This window comes from Pelmatolapia mariae, linkage group LG10_11 (genome assembly GCF_036321145.2).
Source record: "Pelmatolapia mariae isolate MD_Pm_ZW linkage group LG10_11, Pm_UMD_F_2, whole genome shotgun sequence".
NCBI lineage: Eukaryota > Metazoa > Chordata > Actinopteri > Cichliformes > Cichlidae > Pelmatolapia > Pelmatolapia mariae.
The window spans coordinates 66,588,312-66,609,883 of record NC_086236.1 but is presented as its reverse complement, the minus strand read 5'-3'; the positions used below and the strand labels follow the sequence as shown (position 1 = coordinate 66,609,883).

General features: G+C 38.3%; 1 protein-coding gene across 1 annotated transcript; it reads right to left on the bottom strand.

Moving 5' to 3' along the window:
- Positions 1-293: 293 nt before the first annotated feature.
- On the bottom strand, positions 294-5,780 carry LOC134637282 (C-type lectin domain family 9 member A-like). The gene is made up of 7 exons (XM_063487670.1): positions 5,691-5,780; positions 3,257-3,334; positions 2,084-2,200; positions 1,449-1,649; positions 1,199-1,362; positions 953-1,065; positions 294-862 (listed from the first exon to the last, which is right to left on the bottom strand). Exons 1-7 carry the CDS (start codon positions 5,755-5,757, stop codon positions 736-738), a joined length of 867 nt encoding a protein of 288 aa, XP_063343740.1. The 5' UTR covers positions 5,758-5,780; the 3' UTR covers positions 294-735.
- Positions 5,781-21,572: the final 15,792 nt, after the last annotated feature.

Sequence of the window (21,572 nt, the reverse complement as noted above, 5' to 3'; positions counted from 1 at the left end):
TGTGGAGTTTGCATGTTCTCGACATGATGGCGTGGGTTCGCTCCGGGTACTCCAGCTTCCTCCAGTAGTCCAAAAACATGCAGTTAGTGGGGATAGGTTAATTGGAAACTCTAAATTGCCCATAGTTGTGAATGTGAGTGCAAATGGTTGTCTATGTGTTAGCCCTGCAACAGACTGGCGACCTGTCCAGGGTGTACCCTGCCTCTCACCTCAAGACAGCTGGGATAGGCTCCAGCCTCCCTGCGACCGTGAAAAGGATAAGCGGCAGAGAATGGATGAATGGATGGTTTTAATCAAGTTAAGAACAACATTCAGATGAGGAAGGGGGAGAGCCGGCACTACATTTAGACTTCCGCCATCAGTCACACTGTCAAGATCTGCCATTGAACAACAGCGAAGAACAGGAAGTTCAGCTGATTTTGTTCAGTACTGTTTGTTTGTTTCTTTGGTTGGTTGGTTGATTTTTTTTTTTTTTACAACAATAATTGTCACTTAAATATAGAAATGCCAGAATACAGATACTTTAGACAACCACTGTCTTTGATGGGAAGTAATGCATCGCCCTCTGCTGGTCAAACAAAATCAGTACAGTTTTGTTAAACTTTTTTTGTGTCTACATGTTTTAATTAAACTCATTTTTTTTTAAAATTCTATTTAAAGATTTCATTAATAGTAATATCATTGTGTTTTTTGTATTTAGAATCTCCACCAGTCATGATATTTTTACTGCAGTATTCAAACAATTACAGCTTTCTTCTTGCAGATCCATCGGTTCTTCTCATTACAGCTCACTGATTTAAATCCTTGGTTTTGGACAGAGACTGCACAGTGACCAGCAGAAGGAGGCTGGTCGATCCAGGAGCTGAGGAAAGTAACAAATCTGCTCAAGGCTGATGGATATCATAGATTTGGGAAATATTTTTAATTTATATTGATTCAAAGTGTCTCTTACCTATTAGTCATATTTCTTCCATCCAACCATTTCCATTTCCCATCTTCAACTCTCAGACCAATCCAGTATCCTTTGTTTTCATCATATGTCCAACTCTTTTCACTGACAGTTTTCTGAGGACAGAGAGAAAGCTATCAGAGATATTTAAATACTTTGCTCTGAGAAAACGTTCGATCTTAAGAAAATACATTTTTATTTAATGAAGTCTATAATAAAAAGTCCCACAACTTTCTCAGTTTTCTTTACCTTTTCTTTTTCATTAATCACAACAACCAAATCGGAACTCTTTCCTCTGCAGTCTTCTCGAGCTGCTTCCCAGGTTTTCCATTGATCACGGTCAGCATCATTAACTGCATAGCAGCTGGGCTCAGCATATATCCAGCCAGCCTGACAAGGGTTACATTTTCTGTCTGCAAGGATAGAGCTCAGTTAATAAACATCACTGCATATTTCTGTTAAATTTGGTATTTTTGTACATGATATATTTGGAACATACTGTTATTTTCTTTGGGACAGTAGGCATCAATGCTCCACTGAGCTCGACTAATATTGAGCTCGTTCCATGATATCATTATGTCACGTATTTGTTCTGTTAGATTTTCCTTCTCTGTCTCCAGCTCCTTATTCTGAGCCTCCAACTGCTCATTTTTCTCTCTAAGGCTGTGGTTTTCTGCAGTCAGGTTCATCACCTGTTTTTCTAACAGAGTAGAGTCTCATGTTAGGTCGCATCATACATGTTTTTCTCTTATGGATTGTCTTAAAAAACGCTTCATTCACTGTTATTATAGAATATTGCTTATTATTGTATCTCAAATCACATATACACAGATTTTGTGTGAAATCATTTCAGTGTTGCATCTTTTTTTTGTGGAAGGTTGACTCTAAAGATAAAAAACTAATCACAAAAATATTACATGTAGTCAAAATTGTATTCATCAAAATGTCTCTTTTGCATTTTTCTCTTCAGTAATTACTTTTTTTCCAGAAATAACCTTTTTTCCTTTTACAAATACTAACAGAAATGAGTATAAGTATGACTGTTAATTTGTAAAAAAAAAAAAAAAAAAGGCTTTAAAATCTGCCTCAGCTCTAAAGTGAGTGCATGTGTTGACTGATCTTTTTCATACTTACGGTATACTGTGACTGCTATGATGCCCAACACCAAAATGACACAAAATGTGCCCAAACAACAGGCCAACTGCTCATAGTGATGACGTCTACTGCCTGATCTCTCGTCAATCGAGAAGTCTACAGGACAGAAATATATTGCTTTACTTACTTTACATTCATTGCTTAATAAATGTTATTATTGTTTATTGGTTATTAAAAGTTGTATACATTTCCAGAGAAAAAAATCTGTTAAAAAAAAAAAAGTATTTTATTTAATCTTGCACTGCTTAAGCCTCATATCGGCTCTAAAATGCACATTTACACATAGTTTTTTAAAGTAAATAAATAATTTTCTGCCAATAAATAATCCAGTATTAAACAGATATTTCTATAAATGGTAAATGGTAAAATTCAATGTGTGGTTAAAAAATAAGAGAAAAAGTCTTGAAAAATTATTACAGAAAACTCCTTTACAGTGGTCGGTCCCTCGTTTGTCGCGGGATTTACGTTCTAAAAATAACCCGCGATAAGTGAGATCATGGTAGGTGAAACCAAGTAGCCAACTTTATTTTTTACAATTGTTATAGGTGTTTTACGGCTGTAAAACGCCTCACTACACACTACATACTCAGACAGGCATGAACATTTTTACATTTTTCTCTCTTGTTTAAACATTCTCAAAGTTCAAACTGGTAGAAAAATAAGTCCAGTAGCCTATTATAGAATGAAACCAAAGGCAGCCGCAGCTGCCTTTGATGGTGCAAACCGTTTCGTTTACATTGTTGTGTTTATTGGAGAGAAAACTTACAAACATATAGTACAGCACTTCAGAGTCCCATTGCCAGCAATCGAAGATTTATGTAAATTTGACGAGCTGAACGCATTCTGTACTGTATAAGGCCTGCTCTCCCCTGTCTTTTACAATGAAAACCTTTATAGAGTGTACTCTCCTATCAACCCTTATGAACATGAAGGATAATAGCATGAAAACACACTGTAAATGAATTTAGGAGTTAACTCGGGATGCTTTGTTTCTAATCATACAATCTGTTTGGGAAAGGCTTTCTGCTCAGCTCCCCTTTGTAAGGCACAGAGGCTGATTAGTACTCATCACCACATCTTGTAGTAAAAGTTTTAAAAAATCTTTGTGTTAGATGATTACAGGTGGATTTGTGTTTTCTTTTTATTACTCACTGTTTGTGTCAGGAGTTTGTTCCGTTGCTTTATATTTCACTTTCACATCATCATAAATGGTTTCCTCCTCTTTTTTAACTGAAAGGTTTAAAGATTTATTAGTATTCACAAATGTTAAAAATATAGGACTTTATTGTCCCTATTTAGTAGTTCTTTTAACTTTCTTACAACAAAAAAGATAAATGCAGCAGAAGATGTCCATATAGATATGTGTATAAATATACATTACCAGCCATTTAATGAACTTTCTTTATTTTCATGATTATTTACATTGTGGATTCTAACTGAAGGAATGCACCTATGAATGAACACATATGGAATTATCTAGTAAACAAAAAAGTGTGAAATAACTCAAAACATGTTTAATATCATTGATTCTTTAAAATATCCACCCTTTGCTTTGATTACTGCTTTGCACAGTCTTGCCATTCTCTCAATGAGCTTCATGAGGTCGTCACCTGAAGTGGATTTCCAACAGTCTTGAAGGAGTTCCCAGAGATGCTGAGCAATTGTTGTCCCTCTTGCTTCACTCTGCGGTCCATCTCATCCGGAACCATCTCGGCTGGGTTTAGGTCAGATGACTCTGGAGGCCAGGCCATCTGGTGCAGCACTCCATCACTCTCCTTCTTGGTGAAATATTCCTTACACAGCCTGGAGGTGTGTTTGGGGTCATTGTTATGTTGAAAAAAAAATGATGCTCCAACTAAACGCGAATCAGATGTGATGTCATGTAGCTACAGGATGCTGTGGTAGCCAGTTTTGAATAAATCTCCAACAGTGTCACCAACAAAGTGCCCCTACACCATCACAACCTCAATTTGGACTCACCAGACCAAAGCACAGGTTTCCACTGGTCTAATGTCCATTCCTTGTGTTTCTATTTGACTATAAAGGCCTGATTTGCGCAGTTTCCTCTGAACAGTTGATGTACAGATGTGTGTGCTACTGGAACTCTGGGTGGCATTTATCTGGGCTCTAATCTGAGGTGCTGTTAACTTGCTGGCTATAAACCAGCCTTAATAGTCAAGAGAGGTGATTCTTGGTCTTCATGTGAGCCAGTTTCGTCGTACCGATGGTTGATGGTTTTTGCAACTGCACTTGGGGACACACTCAAAGTTCGAGCAGTTTTCAGGACTGATTGACCTTCAGTTTTTAAAATACAAATAAACCCTGATAAAGCACACCAGTGAAGGGGAAACTATCTCAGGGGATCATGAAGCTCATTGAGAGAAGGCCAAGGGTTTGCAGCGCAGTCAACAAGCAAAGAGCAGCTATTTTGGTGGAGGCAAGCTACATTCACACACTGGTGGAGGCAAGCTACTGTAGCTTGCCTCCACCAGTGTGTGAATGTTAGAGTGAATGAATAGTGGAATTGCAAAGCGCTTTGAGGGCTTCGAAAAGCGCTATATAAGTGCAATCCATTATTATTCATTATTATTATTATTACTTTGAGAATCTAAAATATATGATATGTTTAGAGTTATTTATCAATTTTTTCTTTGCTTCATAATTCCATATATCTTACTTTATATACTTGATTTCTTCAGCATTATAACAATGTATAAAGTAGTAAAAATAATGAAAAATAATTAAATGAAAAGGTGCGTTCAAACCTTTGACTGACAGTAATTAATAAATCATTCTTCAGTTCTGGCTCCAACATTTATTTCTGTTTAATCTCTGCTTTTTTTTTTTTTCAAACAACCTTGGACATTCACAAAATATATTTGTGAAGTTCCCAACTAGCCACAGCCCCTCCAGCATAGCTCACATCAGTTATTGTATCTTGAAGTGGTAGGTGGTGAAATATTGAACCTTTATTTTGCAGTCAAATTCCTTCTAATGTTTTTTTATTATTTTGATGTAATAGTTCTTTGCTGAGTGTAGCTGTAGTAAAAGTATCTGTAGTTAAACATCATGCAAATGCAACTAGTCTGCATGGGATAAGTAGTTAAAGAAATGGATGGATAGATGAAATAATACTGTAAATTCCAGTGGATTAGAACTGGTTCACAGAGGACACACTCATTCTTAACGGTTCATCGTCTTTCAACAAAGTGTGACTTTTACACTTTTTATTTATTTATTTAATAAATACATTTTTCTATACATTTTCTCCCATTCATTTAGGAAGTGGGGAGGGGTTGTGGTTGTGGACGCGGTCCAAGCAGTCCAAGCAGATACCCAGACCTCCCCCTCATCAGCCACCATCACAACCAGGATGCATCAAAGTCAGATTCCCAAGCTATCAGTTCGTTTGGGTGCAAAACTTTTGGGATAGTTAGCTAAACATCTAACTTGGACCTGATTTCGACAAGTTTTTTTTAACCTCTATTACTGCAGAAAACACCAGTATAAAACATCTGTATTGTGTAAATTTGCATTGTTGGTTTTATCTTTTCTTCTTGCAGTATATTTGAAAAACTTAACTTACCTTGTGATCGGGATAGTTTCTTGGTGTTGAATGTGACTGAGGCATAGTTAACTTCTTCGTCTGCCATCCTTACAGCGTTGTTGAGATTTAAGCGATTGTAGACAGAAAAATACTACCGTGTTACAGTCACAGAGCAAGTTGTTTCTTAACTCTGTCACACGCATCTCTTTTAGCAACTTCTGCTTTTGGCTGACAAAGTAAGCTGTCCATGTCTTTCACTTTATTACACTTTATTAAGTACACCTTGCTAGTACCAGGTTCTTCATGGCGTAGATTCAACAAGGTGCTGGAAACATGACTTACAGATATTGGTTCATACCAGCATGATAGCATAAGCAGCACAGTTGCTGCAGATTTGATGGTATTTAATGAATCCATGAGATCTGTCTGATATCAGGTGCTTTGGTTCATTTGTGAGTGGAATAGTTCCAAAATATTCTGAAAATGAGAAGGATGGGCCGTATCTAAAGATTAGCTGGAAAACAAGCAACTAGAAAAAACATGTAAACTAAAAAAGAATGAGAAAAATGTCCTTTGGAGGTATTTTTCACAGAGTGATGTTAGTTGATTATATTCAGCTGCTGATTTTGTCCACATAACATGAGGCACCATTGGCCTATCTAGAGCTTTATAAATATAAAGCTCTAGATGTGTACATGAGAAAGTCTGTGTATCAATAACAACTGATAGCTTTTGACATCTAAAAAATACCAAACATATTATAGTTGATACTAACAAAATAAACAAAAAGATATATACAAAACTAATATGGAAACTATTAAACTATTGAAAAAATAAAACTAACCAAAACAAGAAAATTCACTCTGAAAATTAACTGAAAAACAATGAACACAAACTGAAAAACAACATATGTAAAACACACAACATGAGACTCATTTCATAAGCTGGACTTCCCGTTCCTCGCTGCAGCTCTGTGACTGATGTTGACAGGGTGCTTTATTAATGACGTCCAAATGTAGTGGCCAACTCTTCCTCTACCTCATCTTGATCAAACATGTTACAACAGCTTAAACAGTGTTGTTTTTGGCTTAAAGAGAAGAATTCGACATCCATCTGACAACATGATTTAAAATAACAGAATACGGATATATAAGAATAACTATCACCACAACATGAAAATATCAGAAGACACAATAAAAAGTATCAATGCCATTGATTAATGGTCTTTGTTCAGTGGTTGATAATCAATGGTCATGACAGTTTGCATATTAATGATAAACAAACTGACCTCACAGCCCATTGTTCGCTAGTGGTGCTAGTTTCAGTCATTGTGCAAATGTATTGTTTATAAGTTGGGAAAACCTGCAGTCAGCTGAGACTGAAGATGTCACTTGGATGAGTGACAAAAGGTGTCTCCCACTGAAAACGTGATGTCCAGATGAACAGAATCAATGTTTTAGGACAATAAACTGAGGTTTTGTTGTGCCAGCAATAAAAACAACACAAGGACTGTTCACATTAAATTACATTAACTTTGGCTGTGTTCATTGCTATTAAAGAGTTATGTCCAATGCTGTGTCTGACATTACACAGATAAAGGTTTGGCATGGTGCATCTGTTGCTTTAATGAATAGAAGAGCCTCATTTTTAACCTTTAATCTTCATTGTCAGTAGATTCAAATTGCGTATGTCTATGTGAAATCATCGATTTAGATTCTAGATTCATACATCCAACCTTTTTTCTCCTTAAAGGTACAATGTGGAAAATATCCCTGCTAGATGTTAAAAGATTGCAGATCATAGCGCATAAACCTAGCTACGGTGGCTGCTGTAGGACAAATAAACTTGACTGCTGTAAAAACAATGTAGGTTGTTACTCCTCCGTTTACCTCAGTTATGAATGTGCTGAGTCTATTTACTCTGGTGGAGGCTGTGAAACTTTGTTATATGAGTCTGCTGAGCGTATCTTTGCCTCTGTAGAAACAATCAGACTTTCTAAACCTTTACTTCACAATTACTCAAGTATGAACTATTCTACTCACCAACTCTCTTTCACATACAAAAAGCAGCTTGGTGAGTCAAATTTGCTGTAAAAGTAAATTAAAAATATACATTTTAAATACAAAACCTGTACAATAGAAATCTCCATGGTTTAAGGTTTCCTTACATGAGACTGGAATAATCATGACACAAAGATGAAATTTCAAATAAATGTATGACTGTTATATGGACTGTATTTCTTTGTAAGTCTCATCATACTTTTTCATGTTGTGGTTCAAAGACATTAATCATTATGAAAAATGTGGTCCTTACAAAATAAAGGAACATTTGCGTATTTTTAAATTGTGAAACAGCATTTTTAACTAATTTTAAACATGATAGAGAAGTTTGTTAATCGCTGTGTTAGAAGAAACAATGCTGAGTTAGTGTGACAGGACAGATTATCAGCGGTTTTAACCCACAAAGTTAATCTGCAGCTTTTTCTTCGGCTGCTAGTTCACCTTTCCTCAGCTGTTGGTGTTTTGGTATTGACATTTTATTTTCTTGCCATGACTGAAGACCCTTAAAACAAACACACAATTTTCCTTTTTAATGTAACAGTTTGTCAATATCTTTTTCAGTCTGTTTGCACGTATGTGGGTGCTAAAGCTTATTTCAGCATGCACTGCATGAAAGACAGTAAAGGAAGTCAAACAGATGGTAAGTACGGAGGAAAGAACATTGATCAGACACACAATAGAAACTATTATAAACATAGGAGGATGTGTAAACTACTTTTTTTTAGCCAGGATTATTTTTCTTTAAGATCACAAGATGCCCAGCAGCAAACCTAATTACTATTCCAGCTTAAACTACTGTACTATGTACTATATTATGCAGTAATCCTCTGCATGTCCTTCCTTATTTACTGTTGCCTGGCAGCTCCATATTTAAAATTATCTGTCCAATAGAGCCACTATCCCCACACTGGTCAACATGGCTGTGGTTCCGATACACTCCTATGATATACTAGTAACAACACTACAGCAGTGATGAAGGAAGAACAACAAGAATTGTTCTTCCTAAAAATACTAAAAAAAACTTCCTAGGCCAACAGGCACTGCTGACCTACTGCTGAACCCCCGAGGGCATTCAAACACGGTGTACTGTACCTGTGTGTGGTATCATTGCTGCAAAGCAGCTGATCATAAAATTCTACAGCTGTTCTCTACAACAAAACATCATCGAAGTACAGAACAAGCTCTGGGGGATATTTAAACATATTTTGCCTGAAAAAGCCACCAATCTGGCCTCAAACTACACACACTGTTTTCTTACATACAGTCAGTCATGAATATGTAACTGTACATGCTTGTGAATGATTTCAAACTGAATTTCTGTTTTTACTATGGTCCACCTGCAGTACTTTGGTGGCCCACCAGGGGGCCCCAGCCCACACTTTGGGAATCACTCATCTACACCTTAACTGGTTTGGACCAATGACTGTATGGTTTGGACCCTCTTATGCTTTCAGAAGTGCTTTAATTGTGTGAATGCCTCAACAGGCATTCACACTATTGAGTTCCTGTTTCTCTTTATACTTTATTGTGTGGATGCCTCAAGGCATCCACACTATTGTTTTCCTGTTTCTCTTTATTGTGTGGATGCCTCAAGGCATCCACACTATTGTTTTCCTGTTTCTCTTTATTGTGTGGATGCCTATTGTTTTCCTGTTTCTCTTTATTATGTGTGCCTATGCCAAGAGGCACACATATTACTATTCGTCGGATTTATTATTATTATTGTGTGGATGCCTCAAGGCATCCACACTATTGTTTTCCTGTTTCTCTTTATTCTTTATCTTTATTCTTCTAGTTGCTCCGTTCTTTGCCGTTTAACTACTCCCTCAGTTTTCAGCCGATTTTCACCGTTCAAACTCTAAAAAATTCTGCTATTTCTGCTAATGTGTGCTATGACTTTTGGTGCTCATAACTTCTATACTTTTTGAGATATTGAATTTTTTATGCAATATTTTTGCCCTTTGAAATGAATGGAACACATTATCAATGTGGTCACTTATTTCTGCTTGCCTGGCTGAGCTGTGTTTTAGCTCAGTGAGATGAGCAGCCGTTCTCAGACTGGGAGGCCCGGGTTCAAATCCCGCTTGTGGCAACATTTTTTTCAATTAACAACTAAACCTTTTTTAACTCTTTTCAACGCAAACTTCAGCTTTTTCACCCCTTTTCAGCAACATTTTCAGTTTTTTCTGCTATTTTCAGAAAAAAACTCTTTTCAGCAGAAATTCTGCTCATTCACCTCTTTTCAGCGCAAAGTTCTGCTTCTTTCCATCTTTTCTACAGAAATTCTGCTCATTCACCTCTTTTCAGCAGAATTTTCACCTCTTTTCAGCCCAAATTCTGCTTATTCACCTCTTCTGCAAAATTTTCAGCCTTTTCACCTCTTATCAGCACAAATCTCAGCTGTTTTCAGAAAAAAACCTCTTTTGAGCAGAAATTCTGCTGATTCATCGCTTTTCAGCGCAACTTTTTGCTTCTTTACCTCTTTTCAGCAGAAATTCTGCTGAGTCACCACTTTTCTGCAAAATTTTTATCCTTTTCACCTCTTATCAGCACAATTCTCAGCAGCTTCTGCTAAATTCAGCAGAATTGTCCATCTCTCCACCACTTCCTTGCGAGAATGAGTTTGGGTCAGTGAGATGAATAGTTACCTTGTGTTCAGCAGGGCAAGGTTCGAATCCTGCCCAGGGTGAGTTTTTTTTTTTCACCACCCTACAATTTTTTGCAACTTTTCATCTTTTTCAGCTTTTCAGCAGACAGCTTCAGCGTTAAGGCATCCACACAGCATTTTCGCAGGAAATGCAAATTTTTCTAGTTATTATTATTCTTCAGTTTCCGCCTGAAATTTTGCAGCGAATCTCGCCTCGCAGTTTTGAGACAAGCTTCATATATGTTACCTCATTTTGTGCGGCTGGATCAGGAATGGTGTGCTATGACTTTTGGTGTTTATGACTATTATAGTTTTTTAAATATTAATATTTTAGTGAAAATTTTCCCGCGCTTCTCTGCCAAACAGTTTTGACAATAGGGTTACATATGTTAGATCATTTTGTGCGGCTGGAGCTGGACTAGTATGGTATACACTTTTGGTGTTTATGACTTTTATAGTTTTTTAAATATTAATATTTTAGTGCAAATTTAGAAAGATTCTTCTTTTGGCGCCATAGAAACAGACTTCATTTGTGGTGTGTTGGCTCCATCTTTTGGTCCCACTGATACAAATTTCAAACTTCATTTGTGGTGTGTTGGCTCTCTCTAGTGGTATGCCGGGAGTAGTACGGCCTGTCTACCCTTATTTGGATTACCGTAATGATGACAATATCAACGGTGCGCACAGCGTCGCTGCTTTCAGGAGCCATTGGAATTTTTAAGGTTGCGCAAATCATTCAATAGTTACGGTAATGCTTGGTGGAAAACTCAATATCCCACAATTCATAGCACGCCTCTGCCGAGTCAAACAATGGCGGCCATCACTTAGTTTTTATTTTCCTCTTAATACTGTTTCTAGGTCACAAAATAAACTTTTAAGATATTTTCAGGCGAGAATATAGGTGTGTAAACTTCAAATATCTGCTCATTTTGTCAAAACATCCCATATTAGCGACAATGTTCTGACGATGTCGTTTCTGCTTGAGGCTAGCTGGCTAGTGTGGCTAGCGCGGCTTTGCTAACAAGCTACAGCCGGCCTGGATGACAGTGAGAGCGGCTTACTCTGGTTTCACACCCGGTCCTTCGTAAAGTCTCGTGGTCACAGCTGGACTTATTTTAAATAAATAAATGATTTATTTATTTATTCATTTTAGTAACGGTATAAACAGTGAAAGGTGGTGGATTGGCCAGATGTAAACTTCAAATATGTGCTCGTGTTACCAAGACATCCCATATTAGCTCTGATGGTTTCGGTGCCTGCAAAGAGCTAGACAGCTAGCTAGCTAACTGGCTGTCTTTTTGACTCAGGGTCATAGCTGGACTTATTTTTCGTTTTTATGAGCCGATGAGGGGTTTTTTTTAGTAACGGTACAAACAGTGAAAGGCGGTGGATTGTCCAGATGCTGGTCGATGTGGAAAAAATAACTGAGTTGTTTGGTGGTCGCTGACGCGGAGCTACAACCGAGGGCAGCTATCCACCGGTGTGTGTCAGACAGAGCATGCAGGGAACGAGGCGGCGAGGCGACCGCCGATCAACCGGTGGTAGATCGTGGATCAGGGAAACCGAAGGCAGGAGAAGCAGGCGGCTGCCGGTCAGAGCGTGAGGTGAACTGAATTTCAGGTAAGAAGTTATGAACTGCACTCTATTTGGGTCAGATATAAACCGAGTTTAGGTGTAGTTTGGTGGAAACCAGGAGATGACCTTACCGAATCATCAGAGCTGAACTGGTGATGGAGAAACAGGTTTACCTTTTTTTTAGGTGACATGAATGAGTTGAAGGGAAGTTATGAACTGTTTCTGAGAGAAATAAACACCAAGCTCCTTTTTTATTTAGCTGACAGCTGGTAACTGTGCAGGGGCGGATCTAGCAAAGCTTTTGCCAGGGGGCCAGGTAGGGCATCTTACAACCAAAGTTTGTATAATAATACACAAGATTGTCTATAGACCATTGTTAATCATTCAGAACACTGTGTAAAAATAACAAAAAACAAAAAGTGAATGCAAAAGTGCATAAATATTTATTTTACGTGATTGATGTGTGTGGCGGGGCGTGGTCTGCAGTGCCGCTGCAGGGGAGGTGGACCCACCTGAGCGGCATCTGCAATCACGCCTCTCTGGCGTAGTCTGTGCTCTCTCGGCTGTTTTTTGGGTGTGTGTCAGGCTGTGAGTTGAAAAGCTACAGCCGGCTGTGTGGGTACACCAACCATGTGTGAAAAGTGGTCCATAACGTAATGCTTCAAAGCGTGTTCATGCAAACATTGTCGGGTCTGCCGTGGTACAATGGGACTTCTGCTCATGAAACTATGTGCACAGCGTCTGCAAATCGGGGCTGTACAAAGTCACTTCATCTTTACCCAAAATTGTAAGCTGTCATCTGTGAGGTGCGAGCGGTGTTTGTTTTTACCATAGTTCATGGTGGAGAATGGCTGCTCTGCTGAGTTTTGCTCTCTGTAGCTGTATGAATGGCAAACTACACTGTTTACCAGCGGCATAGGCACACTTAAAATTTCTTCTGAAATTTTCGCTTTCTAGTTGTGTGGATGCCTCATGGCATCCACACTATTGTTTTCCTGTTTCTCTTTATTCTTTATCTTTATTATTCCTCTAGTTGCTCCGTTCTTTGCCGATTAACTACTCCCTCAGTTTTCAGCCGATTTTCACCGTTCAAACTTTAAAAAATTCTGCTCTTTCTGCTAATGTGTGCTATGACTTTTGGTGCTCATAACGTCTATACTTTTTGAGATATTGAATTTTTTATGCAATATTTTTGCCCATTGAAATGAATGGAACACATTATCAATGTGGTCACTTATTTCTGCTCGCCAGGCTGAGCTGTGTTTTAGCTCAGTGAGATGAGCAGCCGTTCTCAGACTGGGAGGCCCGGGTTCAAATCCCGCTTGTGGCAACATTTTTTTCAGTTAACAGTTAAACTTTTTTAACTCAATTTCAGCTTTTTCACCCCTTTTCAGCAAAATTTTCAGTTTTTTCACCACTTTTCAGCACAAATCCCAGCTTTTTCAACTATTTTCAGCAAAAACATCTTTTCAGCAGAATTCTGAAAAGAGTTCTGCATAACTCTATTCAGCAGAAATTCTGCTGATTGAACTCTTTTCAGCAGAATTTTGAGAATTTTCACCTCTTTTCAGCCCAAATTCTGCTTATTCACCTCTTCTGCAAAATTTTCAGCCTTTTCACCTCTTATCAGCACAAATCTCAGCTGTTTTCAGAATATACACTTTTGAGCAGAAATTCTGCTGATTCATCTCTTTTCAGCGCAACTTTCTGCTTCTTTACCTCTTTTCAGCAGAAAATTCTGCTGATTCACCTCTTTTCAGCAAAATTTTCAGCCTTTTCTCCTCTTATCAGCACAATTCTCAGCAGCTTCTTCTCATTTCAGCAGAATTGTCCGTCTCTCCACCTGTTCTTTTTGAGAATGAGTTTGGGTCAGTGAGGTGAGTAGCTGCCTTTAGCCCAGGAGGGCCAGGTTCGAATCCTGCTCAGGGCAAAGTTTTTTTTCACCACCATACAACTTTTTGCAACTTTTCAGCTTTTTCAGCTTTTCAGCAGGCAGCTTCAGCGTTAAGGCATCCACACAGCATTTTCGCAGGAAATGCAAATTTTTCTAGTTGTGTGGATGCCTTCAAAGGCATCCACACTATTGAGTTCCTGTTTCTCTTTATTCTTTAGTATTCTTAAAGTTGCTTCCGTACGTTTTTCGGCACTTAACTACTCCCTCAGTTTTCTGCCGATTTTCTCTGTTCAAACTCTAAACTGTTCTGCTCTTTCTGCTAACGACTGCTATGACTTTTGGTGTTTATTACTATTATACTTTTTAAAATATTACACTTTTTTCCTTTAATTTGTCCCATTGAAATGAATGGAAAACTTCCACAATTCTGCTAAAACTTGCTTGGTTTTGAAACTTAACTGCTTCCTCATACTTTCACCTAGAAACTCCATTCAAACTTTAAAATGTTCTCAGATTATTGGGCTATTCCTGTGTGATTCAGCTTTTTCAGATCTTCTACCGTTTTAATTTAATACCTCTTTAAGTTTTCAGTTGCAAAATTGTGATTTTTCAGAAAATACATGCGTTGCTATGGTTGCTATGCAATTAACTCAGAGTGAGTGCTGGTCTGTTCTGAATTTTCGCTTCATGTCGGAACAACTTCTTGCTACTTGCTCAATTTCCACTGAACCCCCACAAATTATACATCAAAACGTAGGTATTTTTGCTGGCTTTCAGACAATGTTACTATCTTTATTGTGAGAGTTACCGTTTTTTCGCAATTTGCCTCGGAGTGACACAAGGTCTGACAAAGCCCCATTCAAAGTCTATACGGAGGTTTTGAAATTCAGAGCTGAAATTCTGTAACGGGAGGCATTTTGAAATCGCCATATCTCATTAGCAAAGCAAAGTTAGGACATGAGGCTTGTGCCAATATATCTTCAGACACTCCTGACACTCACAGTGGAAGCAGTTTTTACATTCATCTTACCGTTGAGCCATAAATTACGTTTGTTTGAGAGGTGGAAATCTGTCCTCCTGTCAGTTCTCACACTCTGGAAATGAAGCCGTTTCTTCTCTCGTCATAGCTCCGCGACGGAGGTACAAAGAGCTATGAAAATCGCAGCCAAAATACACCAAAGTCCGCTAATTCACCCAGTACAAGAATTATGCTGCTAGCCCTCCTAGTTTTTGAGTTACACGACGTTTTGTAACTCCAAAAAACGGCGCTTTTTGCCGCTCACCGCGATCTATTTTCTGACTGCTCATGTCTATGTTTTTCAGCCGCCCGCCCCCTTGCCAGGTGGTGCAATCAGTAATGACACTGCTCTGCACCTCAAAGGTCGCGGGTTCAATCCCACCTTGGTCAAAAAAATTTTTTTCACTAAAAATTGATACAGTATCACAGACCTGTCATTTATATTGATCATTTATTACAATTTTGCAAAGTTTTATAATTTTAGCAGCTTTTCTAATATAGACCGAAATACATACAAGTACCCAGACAGCAGACAGAGGCAGGAACTCTGATTGGGGAATTTGAGCAGAATCACGTTATTCTTTCATTTCATTTCTTTATTTATTTCACACATGGTTCATCGTGTTTCTTTGTCTACATCTACACCTCTGATTGGTGAATTTGAGCAGAACCAGGTTGTTCTGCCTCTTTTCAGCAGAAATTGTGCTGATTCACCTCTTTTCAGTGCAATGTTCTGCTTCTTTGCATCTTTTCTGCAGAAATTGTGCTGATTCACCTCTTTTCAGCAAAATTTTCTGCGCTTTTATGTGTTATCAGGACACTCCTCAGCAGCTTCTGCTCATTCCACCATAATTGTCAGTCTTTCCATCTCTTCTTTTGTCAGAGTGAGTTTGGCACAGTGAGTATGGTTGCTGCCTTGAACCCAGGAGGGACAGGTTCAAATCCCGCTTAGGACAACATTTTTTTTCACAACCATACAACTTTTTCAACTTTTCATCTTTTTCAGCTTTTCAGCAGACAGCTTCAGCGTTAAGGCATCCACACAGCATTTTCGCAGGAAATGCAATTTTTTCTAGTTCTTTATTATACTTTATTCTGGTTGCTTCCGTACGTTTTTTGCCGCTTAACTACTCCCTCAGTTTTCATGCTATTTTCACTGTTCAAACTTTGAAAAATTCTGCTCTTTCTGCTAATGTAGGCTATGACTTTTGGTGCTCATAACTTCTATACTTTTTGAGATATTGAATTTTTTATGCAATATTTTTTGCCCATTTCTGCCATATTATCAGTGGCCTCACTGATTTTCCTTGCCGAGATGACCTGTGTTTTAGCTCAGTGAGATGAGCATCCGTTCTCAGACTGGGAGGCCGGGGTTCAAATCCCGCTTATGGCAACATTTCTGTCAGTTAACAATTAAACTTTTTCAACTCTTTTCAACACAAATTTCAGCTTTTTCACCTCTTTTCAGCAAAATTTTCAGTTTTTTCACCACTTTTCAGCACAAATCCCAGCTTTTTCAGCTATTTTCAGCAAAAACATCTTTTCAGCAGAATTCTGAAAAGAGTTCTGCAGAACTCTTTTCAGCAGAAATTCTGCTGATTGAACTCTTTTCAGCAGAATTTTCAGAATTTTCACCTCTTTTCAGCCTAAATTCTGCCTATCCACCTCTTCTGCAAAATTTTCAGCCTCTTCACCCCTTATTAGCACAAATCTCAGCTGTTTTCAGAAAAAACTCTTTTGAGCAGAATTTCTGCTGATTCATCTCTTTTCAGCGCAACTTTCTGCTTTACCTCTTTTCAGCAGAAATTCTGCTGATTCACTTCTTTTCTGCAAAATTTTTAGCCTTTTCACCTCTTATCAGCACAATTCTCAGCAGCTTCTGCTCATTTCAGCAGAATTGTCGGTCTCTCAACCTCTTCCTTGTAAGAATGAGTTTAGCTCAGTGAGATGAATAGTTGCCTTCAGACCAGGAATCCTGCTCAGGGCGACATTTTTTCTTCACCACCACACAACTTTTTGCAACTTTTCATCTTTTTCAGCTTTTCAGCAGAGAGCTTCAGCGTTAAGGCATCCGCACTGCATTTTCGCAGGAAATGCAAATTTTTCTAGTTCTTTATCTTTATTCTTCTAGTTGCTCCGTTCTTTGCCGCTTAACTACTCCCTCAGTTTTCAGCCGATTTTCTCAGTTCAAACTTTAAAAAATTCTGCTCTTTCTGCTAATGTGTGCTATGACTTTTGGTGCTCATAACTTCTATACTTTTTGAGATATTGAATATTTTTTGCAATATTTTTGCCCACTGAAATGAATGGAACACATTATCAATGTGGTCACTTGTTTCTGCTTGCTGGGCTGAGCTGTGTTTTAGCTCAGTGAGATGAGAATCCGTTCTCAGACTGGGAGGTCTGGGTTCAAATCCCGCTTATGGCAACATTTCTTTCAGTTAACAATTAAACTTTTTTAACTCTTTTTAACTCAATTTCAGCTTTTTCACCTCTTTTCAGCCTAAATTCTGCCTATTCACCTCCTCTGCAAAATTTTCAGCCTTTTCACCTCTTATTAGCACAAATCTCAGCTGTTTTCAGAAAAAACTCTTTTGAGCAGAATATCTGCTGACTCATCTCTTTTCAGCGCAATGTTCTGCTTCTTTACCTCTTTTCAGCAGAAATTCTGCTGATTCACTTCTTTTCTGCAAAATTTTCAGCCTTTTCTCCTCTTATCAGCACAAGTCTCAGCAGCTTCTGCTCCTTTCAGCAAAATTGTCCGTCTCTCCACCTCTTTTTTGTGAGAATGACTTTGGTTCAGTGAGAGGAGTAGCTGCCTTTAGACTAAGAGGGCCAGGTTCGAATCCTGCTCAGGGGGACTTTTTTTTTCACCACCATGCAACTTTTCATCTTTTTCAGCTTTTCAGCAGACAGCTTCAGCGTTCAGGCATCCACACAGCATTTTCGCAGGAAATGCAAATTTTTCTAGTCTTTATTCTTCTAGTTGCTCCGTTCTTTGCCGCTTAACTACTCCCTCAGTTTTCAGCCGATTTTCTCAGTTCAAACTTTAAAAAATTCTGCTCTTTCTGCTAATGTGTGCTATGACTTTTGGTGTTCATAACTTCTATACTTTTTGAGATATTGAATTTTTTATGCAATATTTTTGCCCATTGAAATGAATGGAACACATTATCAATGGGGTCACTTATTTCTGCTCGCCAGGCTGAGCTGTGTTTTAGCTCAGTGAGATGAGCAGCCGTTCTCAGACTGGGAAGCCCGGGTTCAAATCCCGCTTGTGGCAACATTTTTTTCAGTTAACAGTTAAACTTTTTTAACTCAATTTCAGCTTTTTCACCCCTTTTCAGCAAAATTTTCAGTTTTTTCACCACTTTTCAGCACAAATCCCAGCTTTTTCAACTATTTTCAGCAAAAACATCTTTTCAGCAGAATTCTGAAAAGAGTTCTGCATAACTCTATTCAGCAGAAATTCTGCTGATTGAACTCTTTTCAGCAGAATTTTGAGAATTTTCACCTCTTTTCAGCCCAAATTCTGCTTATTCACCTCTTCTGCAAAATTTTCAGCCTTTTCACCTCTTATCAGCACAAATCTCAGCTGTTTTCAGAAAATACACTTTTGAGCAGAAATTCTGCTGATTCATCTCTTTTCAGCGCAACTTTCTGCTTCTTTACCTCTTTTCAGCAGAAAATTCTGCTGATTCACCTCTTTTCTGCAAAATTTTCAGCCTTTTCTCCTCTTATCAGCACAATTCTCAGCAGCTTCTTCTCATTTCAGCAGAATTGTCCGTCTCTCCACCTGTTCTTTTTGAGAATGAGTTTGGGTCAGTGAGGTGAGTAGCTCCCTTTAGCCCAGGAGGGCCAGGTTCGAATCCTGCTCAGGGCAAAGTTTTTTTTCACCACCATACAACTTTTTGCAACTTTTCATCGTTTTCAGCTTTTCAGCAGGCAGCTTCAGCGTTAAGGCATCCACACAGCATTTTCGCAGGAAATGCAAATTTTTCTAGTTCTTTATACTTTTTTCTTCAAGTTGCCACTTTCTTTGCCGCTTAACTACTCCCTCAGTTTTCAGCCGATTTTCTCAATTCAAACTTTAAAAAATTCTGCTCTTTCTGCTAATGTGTGCTATATCTTTTGGTGCTCATAACTTCTATACTTTTTGAGATATTGAATTTTCTTTGCAATATTTTTGCCTATTGAAATGAATGGAACACATTATCAGTGGGGTCACTAGTTTTCCTTGCCGGGCTGAGCTGTGTTTTAGCTCAGTGAGATGAGCAGCCGTTCTCAGACTGGGAGGCCCGGGTTCAAATCCCGCTTATGTCAACATTTCTTTCAGTTAACAGTTAAACTTTTTTAACTCAATTTCAGCTTTTTCACCTCTTTTCAGCAAAATTTTCAGTTTTTTCACCACTTTTCAGCACAAATCCCAGCTTTTTCTGCTGTTTTCAGCAAAAACCTCTTTTCAGCAGAACTCTGAAAAGAGTTCTGCAGAACTCTTCTTTTCAGCAGAAATTCTGCTGATTGAACTCTTTTCAGCAGAATTTTGAGAATTTTCACCTCTTTTCAGCCCAAATTCTGCTTATTCACCTCTTCTGCAAAATTTTCAGCCTTTTCACCTCTTATTAGCACAAATCTCAGCTGTTTTCAGAAAAAACTCTTTTCAGCAGAAACTCTGTTGATTCATCTCTTTTCAGTGCAAGTTTCTGCTTCTTTGCCTCTTTTCTGCAGAAATTCTGCTGATTCACTTCTTTTCTGCAAAATTTTCAGCCTTTTCACCTCTTATCAGCACAATTCTCAGCAGCTTCTGCTCATTTCAGCAGAATTGTCCGTCTCTCCACCTATTCTTTGTGAGAATGACTTTGGCTCAGTGAGATGAGTAGCTGCCTAGCGCCCAGGAGGGCCACGTTCGAATCCTGCTCAGGGCAACATTTTTTTTTTTCACCACCATACAACTTTTTGCAACTTTTCATCTTTTTCAGCTTTTCAGCAGAGAGCTTCAGCGTTAAGGCATCCACACAGCATTTTCGCAGGAAATGCAAATTTTTCTAGTTATTATTCTAGTTGCTCCGACCTTTGCTGGTTAACTACTCCCTCAGTTTTCAGCCGATTTTCACCATTCAAACTTTGAACTGTTCCGCTCCTTCTGCTGAAGCATGCTATATCTTTTGGTGCTCATAACTTTTATACTTTTTGAGATATTAAGCTTTTTATGCTGTTTTCTTGGCACATTTTGCCGACAGGGAACACATTTCAGTGTGATCACCAGTTTTGCTTGCTGGGCTGAGCTGTGTTTTAGCTCAGTGAGATGAGCAGCCGTTCTCAGACCAGGAGGGCCGGGTTCAAATCCCGCTTATGGCAACATTTTCTTCAGTTAACATTTTGACTGTTTAAACTCTTTTCCATGCAAATTTCAGCTTTTTCACCTCTTTTTAGCAGAATTTTCAGTTATTCACTGTTTTTCAGCACAAATTCCTGCTTCTTCAGCTGTTTTTAGCTCAAACTTCAGCTTCTTTACCTCTTTTCAGCAGAAATTCTGCTGATTCACCTGTTTTCAGCACAAAGTTCTGCTTCTTAACCTCTTTTCAGCAGAAAATTCTGCTGATTCACCTGTTTTCAGTACAATTTTTCAGCTTTTTCACCTCTTTTCAGTACAATTCTTCAGCTTTTTCACCTCTTTTTAGCACAATTTTTAGCCTCTTCTGCTCTTTTCAGCACAATTTCCAGCTTTTTCACCTCTTTTCAGCACAATTTTCAGGTTCCTTATCTCTTTTTTGCTGAACATTCAGCAGTTTCACCTCTTTTCAGCAAATTTCAGCTTCTGCTCCAGAGTGCACATTTTTTCTCTCATCATATCTTTGTTCGGGACCAGAACTGGTTTGGCTCAGTGAGTTGAGCAGCTGCCGTGAGACCCGGTGGCAAAGGTTCGAATCCTACCTGGAACAGTTGCCACACATGTTCCCCGCTTACATGTACTCTGCTTTCTTGACACTCTGCAGTGTACCCTTTCACATACAGCCCGCTTCAGCAAGCACTTCTGCTTTTACACCTCTTTTCAGCAGATAATTCTGCTATTTCAGTTGTTTTCAGCAGATTGCAATATGAGGCATTCACACTGCATTTTCGCAGGAAATGCAACTTTTTCTAGTTCCTCTTACCATTAATTGAACTCACATGTTAACATCACACAGTTACTGCTGGTTTGTCAGCTGCAAAAACAAACATCGCAATGGAAGAAAAGAATTCATAAAGCTATGATTCAAGGAATTAAATTAAATTAGACACTAGAGGCGACTGCTCATTTTTTAAATAAAAAACCCCCCACATTTATAATAAAATTCACATGCACCTTAATAAGCAATATGTTTAGTGTTTCAAAAGAATTTCCATTTTAGATTATGTTTTGGATGAACATCGCCTTTCACTTTTTTTGTGCTTAGTCCACATATGTGTATGATACAGTGAGAGGTATGATATTGTGTTTGGTTAGATGTGAGGGCATTTATTGAATCAACACTTGTGTCTGTTATTACGGTGGGTGACCTTGGTTCTTTCATTCGGGGTTGTTAACTGCTCAATTGCAGATGGGTCACATGGTAAATCATTCATTTATATTCTCCTGGCTTTTAATAGATCAGATGTGCAGTGAAAGGATTCAGTAAAATTTCAACTCATTTTTCAAAATAAATTTTAGGACTCATCACACCGTAACAAGGTTACAGACGATAAC

Excerpts from the sequence above, each read along its gene's own strand:
- LOC134637282 (XM_063487670.1), bottom strand. The coding sequence starts at position 5,757 with ATGGCAGACGAAGAAGTTAACTATGCCTCAGTCACATTCAACACCAAG. Across the intron at positions 1,650-2,083 it reads CATAGCAGTCACAGTATACC|AAAAACAGGTGATGAACCTG; the intron begins GTAAGTATGAAA and ends CTACTCTGTTAG. Across the intron at positions 863-952 it reads GGAAGAAATATGACTAATAG|CTCCTGGATCGACCAGCCTC; the intron begins GTAAGAGACACT and ends TACTTTCCTCAG.